Genomic DNA, 10,085 nt, shown 5'->3' with positions numbered 1-10,085 from the left:
CCTTTATAGAATCCTAACTCAGTCGATGTCTATTTTTTGTTATCATCAAGTCTATTCTTTATGCAATCCCAATTTATTCAATGTCCATTTTTCGTCATCTTAAGACTTTTTGGGAGAAGTTGAACTCTAGTGTGGAGGATAATAGGAAAGGGCATTGGATAGATTAAAAAAAAACTTTCTATGCAAAATCAGGAATAATGTGGAGGATAATAGGAAAGTGCATGGGATAGGTTGGAAAAAAGCTTCCTATGCAAAATCAGAGGGAGGCATGGGCTTCCTAAATCTGAATTTTTTTAATATAGCTTGCTTAGCAAAATAATGCTGGAGACTCCTGCAAAATCCAGATAGCTTATGAGTTAAAATTCTGAAAAGATTGTACTTTCCTTCCTTTGATTTCTTGTCTGCTACCTTGAGGAGGGAGAATTATTGGGTTTGGAGAAGTCTCTTTGAAGGAAAAGCTCTTCTGCAGGAAGGTTTGAGATTCAACATAGGGAATAAGAGAAATATTCTTCTTTGGTATGAACCTGCAAATTGCCGTATCCATGAAAATCGAGTTTCTGATCTCATAAACCATAATACGCTCCAATGGAAATTTAAGGAGGGTTAACCAAGTTTTTAGCCCAGGTATAGTGAATAAAGTTTTGTCAGTGCCTATTGTCCCGTTGGTCATGCAGACACTCTCATTTGGCATTTTGATAAATCAAGCAGTTAATACTGTTCGTTCAGGTTATAGAAGACTCACTGCAAAAAAAATCAATCCGGCAGCCTCAAGACCTCACACCTCTCAGGCCATCCATCCTAGAGTGTGGAATGATGTATGGAAGCTCAAAGTGTAGTAAAAAATTCAGAATTTCATATGGAAGCTTATGCACAATGCTATCCCTGTCCTAAACAACCTTTTCAAGAAAGGTATTTCTTTGGATCCTTCTTGTCCTATATGCAAAGAAGGTGTGGAAACTATTGAGTATTCTCTTTCTTGGTGCAATCATGCACGTGCAACATGATTTGCAAGTCCAAGCACGTATAAATCCTCTATGTAATGAAAATTATAGCTCTTGTTGGATCATCTGGAAGGAGCGGAATAGAGCAGTTTTCAACTATTGTACTCTAGATCCCTTGTTGACCATCCGAAATCTTATTTTCTTTATTGAAGAGATGAGCTTAACAAAAAATTTCAATGCTGCTAGAAGATCTACTCTGAATCACTCGCACAGGAGCTTATTTTGGGTGAAACCCCCTCCTGATTTCGTTAAGATAAATAGTGATTTGGCCTGAAAAGAGAACTCTCCTTTTACGATGATTGCTTCTCTGACTAGAAATCATTCTGGGTTGGTGATATGTGGTTCTGTTAAGAGAATTCAATCTTTTTCCCCAACTTGCAGGTGAGGCAAAAACTTTACTAGAATCTTGTCTTTTGGCTCGTGCTCTGGAAGTCCCAAAGTCATTTCGGAGATGGATAGCTCCTTACTGTTTGCTGCTCTTAATAATCCTCAACAATCTTCTTGGGATATTATTGCTACAGTTCAAACAGTCTTGACGCTTAAAAACTGCTCATCCTTGCATGGTTTTCTCTTTAATAAATAGAAAAGCTAATAAAGTTGCTAATTGTATTGCTAGATTAATTTTTTTAGATATTTACCGTTTAATTGGATGGTCAATTTTCCTGACATTATTATATTTTGTATGTTTGATGCCTAATTTCTTAATACAATCTTTGTTTGCAGACAAAAAAAAAACTACAAAATTGGTATAGAATGAATTTATAAATAATTTTGTTGATATGAAAGTTATGAATGCGACAGAAATTTTCTTTTTTCCCTTTTAAAAAAACAGAAACTTTTGAGTTTATATATTTAATTTTTCTTGTATGTTTTAAAATTTATTGAATCTTTTCTATTATTGAAAAAGTAAATTTGAGATCTCTCAAATTTACTAAGTAGATTAGACGTATAAATACAAAAATTCATTAATTTTTATAACATTTTTTAATCTCTCGAAATAAACAACTATGGGCTGTAAAACGGTGCTATAATATTTTTATAAAATATAATTTAATTTTCTCTATTTTATAAATTATTTATTTCATTATTTTAAATTATATTTAAGTTGTTAATTTCTATGATTGTGTATGTATAAGTTGTAAATTATTTAATTTAATGATTACACTTTTAATACCCTATATTACGAAATTATAATATATTTATTCTATATGCATATAATTTTATTCACCTTTTCCTTTTGCAATACCTTTATCATTTTCATAATAACAATACTATTTTCAAAATAATTTTAATAAAAATAATATTTGAATTTTATCATATTTCTATAATATAATAAGAGAATATAAAAAATTTAATATTTTAAAATAATAAAAATTATCATAAAATTTAACTAAATTTATTATATTGTTACGTTATTTATTATGAAATGTTTAGTAAAAATTTCGAGAGAAAAAATACTAATAAATCCTGAAACTGAAAATTCCCTTGACTAGATTGTACCAAAAAAGGAAACAATAGTGGGATTCCCTATCCGACAGCAGCTAAAAACAATAACCAAAAACCAGCAAAGACAGATTTTGCAGAGCCATATGCGTAAGTGGTTTAACTCTTAAGTTGTTCTTATTTCAAAATTACTCAATACATTTTATAAAATATTATTTAATCTTTATAATTTTACTTATTAATATTATTTAATTTTTATAATTTTATAAAATAAATTGATTAATAATTTTTTTATATAATTATTAAAAAATTTAATTTTACAAAATATAAAAATATTTTAATTGAATAATTTTTAAATAAAAATTAATTAGTAAATTTTCTTTCAATTCAAAGACCCAATAGTAATTCTCCCGATCAACAACGGCTGTGTATTCAGAACAAGAAAGGGGAAGAGAGCACCGAGTAAAGGGTTTCTTCAATCCTCGTTCACAATATCAACAATTTTAAGTCAAAAACTTGATCACATTCTTTAACCAAATGAGAAAGAAAAATCAACAAATCATACATTCATATATCAATAACAACACAAGAAAATGTTGGCATCTATATCACAAGGAGGAAAGCTATGGCATTCTATTTGCAACGGTAAGTCGTCCACATTTGAGTATATGTGGACCAAATCAAGCACAATAAATCCTCAGCTCAAGTCAATCCAGCAGAAAGCTCTAAAACACTTCAGCTATTTTGCTTGCTAGAACACGTTCCCTTCTTTCAATGTACCCAAATGGGAACCAACCTGCTTTACCTTTGCATTCTCCTTCTGCCCAGCCATTGTTTGTCACCTGTTAAGAAGTGCATAGCAGAACTCAACCATTCTTGCATGAAATTCTGTAAGACATAAGATATAGGAACAGGATAAAACAACCGAAACACGTGTGTTATTTTAGAGAATTCCAAACCTTTCGAACAACAACATAATCGCCAACTGACAAAGTCAGCTCCACATCAGATTCAGCTTGATAAGAATACATCACCTATAGTACAACAGCAAATTAACAAACAATAAAATCAAAAGCTGCTATAATAACCATGCCAATTTTTTTATAAGCTTAGTTAAAGGTAATGACAGAAAGGACATGGTTACTAACCTCCCCCAGGAAGTAACCCATGCTGTCTGTTGAGCCATTATGTGATTGAGCAGCATATACACCATTTACTTCTTCATATGAAGGTGGAGGCGGCATGTTGTTCTCCACAATCGGGGCAGGAGGTGCTTCAATTCTTTGTCGTTCAGATATCATCTAATTATGGAAAGAATTATAGGTGACAAACATAAACCAAGGCCAAAAGTACGACCATCACATTGTAATTCAGCTCCATATTAAAAACAATCCTTGGTAAAAGGACACAGCTCAATTACATACCTCGTTTTCAAGCTGATCAAGTATCTGAATAACTCTCTGGTGATAAGTACGTTCTGCTTCAACCTTCAAATCAGAAAAGGCTACATGTTTGATATCCAGGAAACAGAATACATAGATAAATTGAATCATGGTAGAAACTGGTAAAATACATTACCATTGCAATAAGTCGCTGGAGAGTCAACCTCTGTTGTTGGGCTTCAACAGCAGCCATTGCTGCAGCTGCTTCCTTCCCCAATACTGCCATGTTTGACTTCAGGTCTTGCAGCTTTGATTCTGCAGCTTCTAATTTCATTGCAAGCTCAGGATTTCCAGGCATTTCTCTCACTTTTACCTGGCGTTTGGAAACTTCAATGGCCTGTTTAGGTTCAACAGAAGTGTAACTAAACAATTTCAGGAAAAATCAACTTGAATACTAGTATAATGTCACTTGTCAACAGCATATAAATTGATTTGATCCATGATATAATCTGCAGTGTTTAGATCACAAACATCAGTAAAACTAGAATGTTCTCCAATATTTTAAAAGAAAATCAAAGTTAAACTTGCACAATTTGAAGGAACAATGAACTAAATAATAATCTCAGGAGCAATCTATAGTTTCTGTTTATACAAGATGGCCATTAAATTTTACCTATCAATAATCCAAAAAGAAGCTACACGTTCAAATACCTGAGCTTCTGCTTCTTGTCGCATTCTGTCATAACGTTGTGCAAGATGTCGGGCATCCTCCAAAGGAGCTCCCATTACCATTGCTCTCAATGGCTCAGCAACCTAACAATCAAAACATTTCAAGACTTTATCATTCATCTAATTGAAAGGTCCATCCATCCATTACAGTAACAAAGATAGTGAGTAGATATTAACAATCAAGTCAAATAAACATTATCCCAAGCAAAATAATCAGAATTTAACACAAAAGGAAAAGAACCTAAACTAGGTTGAAATGAAATACAAAGAGTGATTAAATTCTATGGGGAAAATACTATGACTAAGTAACAGAGAACAACAGATGAACAAGTTATTCTACATAATTTCATTTGTTGTCAATCAACTCAATATGCAAAACATGGTAAAACATTTAGCTAAAACTCAAAACATGAGAAATCTTGTTTTTCCACCAAAGACCAATCTCTCAGGCCTATCTCTATGTTTGTTGATTCCTAGGTGTCTTAATTAGGCATTAGTTTCCATGCACCAGGTTTGCACCTCCTTCTCTTAGGCGCTTTTTCTACATTTTTTTTTAAATAAGAGAGAGAGAGAGGGAGGGAGGGAGGGAGGGAGGGGGATTTTCCTCCTATCTTTCACCACCAATACAATCTTTGTTCTTCTACAATTGAAGAACTTAAGAAGAAAGGCACAATTATGAGTGAATACAATTCCTTGTTACTAATGGAGCAATAATATAGAATGAACTAGAAACATGCTAGGTGTCTTAGACAATGAACTAGAATGTCATTTCTTCCCTGGTAGAAGGACCTAGGAGTTTGGCAAAAATTCCTAGGTGTCTAAAGACCTTTTCACAAAATTGATGCTCTGAACAATGATCTAGAATGATACAGCAACTTTTGTAGTTTCCACTGTAATAAGAAAATTATCTAAAAATGGAGAAAATCCCAATGAATTTATGCTAAGCTCTCCCTTGGTTGTAGTAAAAACTTCCAGCCTAACAATCTTTGCAAGCATGGCAAGTTTCAGCTTCCAAAAGCTGGAGCACAATTCAATTAAGAAATGAAGTTTATATGTTTTAATGCTTGTAGATTCAGTATAAAAACTTGTATAAAATGACAATTAAAATATGTGCAAGTGCTTGCTACATTGCAAGACACATAGAACCTAATCCATTGAAATTTATATTCTAGAAAGAAACAATATTTTGGTCAAACCTGTGTACCAAGAGCTTTCAGTAGATTACCACGTTCCTTCTCCATATGAGCGCGTGCTCGACCATAATTTAGTGCCGCCTTTGATAATGTATTACCACTAGTACATGTATTTTCAGCACCATATTTCCTGCTATCCTCTGACAACTTTGTTCCTGTTGAAAATAAATGAAACATAAATAAGAACATAACAACCTTGAAATTCACAGTAACACACTAAAGAATAATATGAAAATATTTCACTAACTCACCTATCTCAACTTGTTTGGATCCAGTAACAATATATCCTTCTACACCACGAACAAGATCCCGTTGGAAATGCTGAATTACAAAATTTATCACTCTTAAGTTCATAAAATAGGACAAACGAAAGGAGAGTTGTGGAGTAGAATTACTAGGCAACCTTTCCAGCACGTGTCGATATGTAAAGCTTCTCAAGTTTCTGATGTTGGTGAAGTTCTGCCTCATCAGTAATAACATTGTCTGAACTTCCATATCCACCAGCCCCAAACTGTTTGAGAACAGCCTGAAGTAACATCCAAGTTAATTAAAACACCTCAAAGTTCTGAACTAAATACAAAACAAAAAGGCTATTCATGAAGACAAGAATACAAAGGATTTAGTCATGCAAGAAAAATGGTAGACATATGAACTCATGATAATGGGAAATTGAGTAGACAAAAGACATTGAGCTCCAGATTCATGGATTGAATCGAACCTATGATGAACAAATAAAACCCAGAATTCAAAAAGCAGCAATTGCAGGCAGAGAACAATAACTGGTGGATTGAGTATAACCGTATAAGCATAATTATTAGATTCACACCAGAAATTTTTTTTAAAAAAATCCCAGAAATAAGCAAAGCATAGATAAACTCTTTTGTAACTTAAAACCAAATCCTTTTTAAGGATATGTCCAAAAGTCTGAAGTCAATTGAATAGCCTAATCATGTTTCTATAAGATTTATGTAGAGGACCACAGATAGCATAAAGGCAATTTCTAGAAACTGGAAAACTAGGTAACTAATCCAGTCCAAAACTAAATACATCATACATTATAAACATAGCTTCAATTCTCCTAAATCAACCCAATGCCTTAATGTTTGCTGAACAAATTTGAACAAACCAATCAAGCCCTTGGTTTCTATTATTAGAATTATTTCTTTTTCAGGATTGGAGGCTATCTAAGCCAGAAAAACAACAAAGATATCACAAAAACTTCCACAAATGAGAAACTAAAGGAGAAAAAAAATTAGAAGCCATCAACGAAATGGAGATGATAAACAAAAAAATGAAAAACTTGGATCTGAATGGATCTGAATTTAGGGTTAGAATTTTAGAGGGTACCTGTTGTTGCTTAGCGACCTGTTCTCGAAGCTTTGTGGCTTGTTTACGAATTGCTTCCATTCACAGGGGATGATTTAGAGTAGTTTGGATTCGAATTTAGGGATTTGGAGGTGTCAACGAAAGAGAGGGGTAGAGGAAATTGGTGTTGATGGGCACTTGGTGAAGAAATCGATCGGTTCTTTTGGTGTCCTTGTAGCTGTACAGGAGACATCTATGGCTATTTCAAATTGGAGAAAAATATAGGTCTTATGCTGTGGCCGTTCTCATTTTACCATCTCTACGCTTTATTAGAAATTAATTAATTAATAATTTTTTTATACTCACAGACATAAATATAAAAGTAATTTATAATATAATTTCTGAAATTTAATAAAAATCATAATTAACCTCCATCATTTTACTAAAATATAATTTAGTCGTAATAATTTTATTATATTAAATAATTAATTATTATATTAAAATTATTATTAAATTATAACAATTTAATTTTTTATAATATTTTAGTTATTTTATTTTTAATAATCTGTAATAATTTTATTTTTATAATTTTAATATTTATAATAATTTAACTTTTTAATTTAAATTGATTTCTTCGATTAACAGTAATTTTTATAACATTTTAATTATTTTATTTTTAATAATTTATAATAATTTTATCTTTATAATTTTAATTTTTATAATAATTTAATTTTTAACTTAAATTAATTTTTTTAATCAATAATTAACTAATAATAAATTTAATATAATAATTAGTTATTAATAAAATAAAATTTTAAAAATTAAATTGTTTTTTTTTTTTTTGAAATAGGGGGTTGGGAGAGTCGAATCTTAGACCTTTCAAGGTTACAGGATGCACTTTCCACCAGCATGGAATAAGTTGAGAGTAAATTATAAGTTTTATTAAAACTCAAGTACTATAAATATAAATTATCTAAATATAAATCACTTAAAAATATTGGATCTATTAAAATTTAACCAATTAAATATTTATTATTTAAAATTATATATTTATTATATATTTTTAATTAATTTTAATTGAACATTTAAATAATTATTAATCTTGTTTTCGTATAAAATTGTGCCTATATGAAATATATCCATACGTATAATTTAAATATTATTAATAAAATTTTAAAATTTAAATTATATTCCTTCCATATCATAAATATATATATATTCACATGGACTGAAAAATAATAAATATGGTTTAAGTAATAAAATTGCATAATTTTTTAATGTACCCTTTTATTGTTCTGTTATATTAAAAATTAAATAAATTATATTACTAAATCATTTTTAGAATTAATAAATTTTATTCTTCAATACCGTATATTAAATAAAATTGCATTAGGGAAACTAATTATAAAATGTTACTTAATATGTATAATTTGAAATAAATTAAAAAATAAGTTTGTTTTTGTGAAATGAATAAATAATTAATATGATGTAAAAATTAAGTCGTCATATTATTGCCATTCTTAACCCATATGAGAAGATTATTGTTCTCAATTGACTAAGCTTGCATAAAACTTAGAAACTCTAAAGGAATAAAAAGAGTATATTTTAAAATTGTGAATATAATTCTATGGGGTAATTTATAACAAAGTTTTTAATATTTAGTAAAATTTACAATTTAGTCCATATCATTTTAATATTAAATAATTTAGTTTTTAAAATTTTATTATGTTAATAAAATAATCTTTCTGTTAAAATTTATTGTTAAACCAAATAATTTAGTTATTCATAATTTAGTCCATATCCAATAACTTTTTAGGTGAGTCGCTAGTGCCTCGGACGGCTCCACTTTGTACTTTATTTTATACACGCATTTGCAACTAAATTTGCCAGGAGGTAGATCAGCAAGAATCCATGTGTTATTCTATTCCAGTGCCTTGATTTCATTGTCCATAGCTTCTCTCCAGTGAAGGTCTTTAACAGCTTGGGCATATGTCTTAGGTTCATTATGAGAAGAAATGACAAGAGTAAAATGGAAATGGGAAGGTGATAAATTGTTGTAGGTATGAACAGAATGTAGGGGTATCTAACAATGGTCTTTGTTTGAAGAGAATTGGAAGAATAATCTTGGAGATAAGCTAGTGTTCTTTTGATTCTTGTAGATTGTCTATGATGAGCAGAGGGATCAAGGTTTGGTTGAGAATGAGTTTGGTGAGGTAGAGATAGGCAGATCAATATCACATAAGGCATTGACATCATTAGTATTGGTAATTTGAGGAAAAATGGGAGAGGTAGAGGATTCAGAAAAGGGAAAACAGCTTCATAAAACTGGACATGTTTAGAAGTGAAGAAAGATTTAAACGTAAGGTCCATCAAAACAAAACCTTGGTGTTGGATGGGTACCCTAGAAAAATACACTTTCTTGCCTTTGCATCTAATTTGGACTTGTTAACTATCAATGTAGAAGTAAAATATAGAGAGTCAAATACTTTAAAATAACTATAATATGGATTTGAATTATACAAGACTTGGAATGGAGATCTCTCTTTAAGAAGAGGGGTAGGCAATCTGTTTATGAGAAAAGTTGAATGCAAAACAACATAACTCCAGAAAGATTTGGGTAGGTGAGACTGAAGATTAAAGTTTTAGCTACCTTGAATAAGTGTTGATGTTTTTTTTAACTAGACCATTCTGCTGAAGGGTTTCTACACAACTAGTCTGATGGAACATTCCTTTTGACATATAAAAGTCTTTTATAAGAAATTCTGGGCCATTATCACTTTTAATCACTTGAACTTTAATGTGAAACTGAGTCCCAACCATGGTCACAAAAGATTGTAAAAGCATTATAGTTTCACACTTAGCCTTCATAAGATATAACCAAGTAAATCTGGAGAAATCATCTACTATGGTCAAGAAATATTTATGGCCATAAATTGAAGGCATAAAGCAGGCAACCCAAATATTTTCATGTATCAATTGAAAGGGAGCAACAGAAACAGTTTCACTAGTTGTAAAGGGCAACTTCTTTTGCT

General features: G+C 30.7%; 1 protein-coding gene across 1 annotated transcript; it reads right to left on the bottom strand.

The window, feature by feature from the left end:
- Window positions 1–2,945: 2,945 nt before the first annotated feature.
- Window positions 2,946–7,313, bottom strand: LOC110612747 (SH3 domain-containing protein 2). Its single transcript, XM_021753527.2, has 10 exons — window positions 7,096–7,313; window positions 6,152–6,274; window positions 6,000–6,069; window positions 5,752–5,903; window positions 4,538–4,639; window positions 4,023–4,223; window positions 3,869–3,931; window positions 3,593–3,745; window positions 3,404–3,478; window positions 2,946–3,286 (listed from the first exon to the last, which is right to left on the bottom strand). The coding sequence occupies exons 1-10, from the start codon at window positions 7,153–7,155 to the stop codon at window positions 3,170–3,172; spliced, it is 1,116 nt and encodes a 371-aa protein (XP_021609219.1). The 5' UTR covers window positions 7,156–7,313; the 3' UTR covers window positions 2,946–3,169.
- Window positions 7,314–10,085: the final 2,772 nt, after the last annotated feature.

Source organism: Manihot esculenta, chromosome 4 (assembly GCF_001659605.2).
Source record: "Manihot esculenta cultivar AM560-2 chromosome 4, M.esculenta_v8, whole genome shotgun sequence".
NCBI classification, from domain to species: Eukaryota; Viridiplantae; Streptophyta; class Magnoliopsida; order Malpighiales; family Euphorbiaceae; genus Manihot; species Manihot esculenta.
Note: the sequence above shows the minus strand (reverse complement) of the source record. Positions and strands in the feature narration are given on the sequence as shown.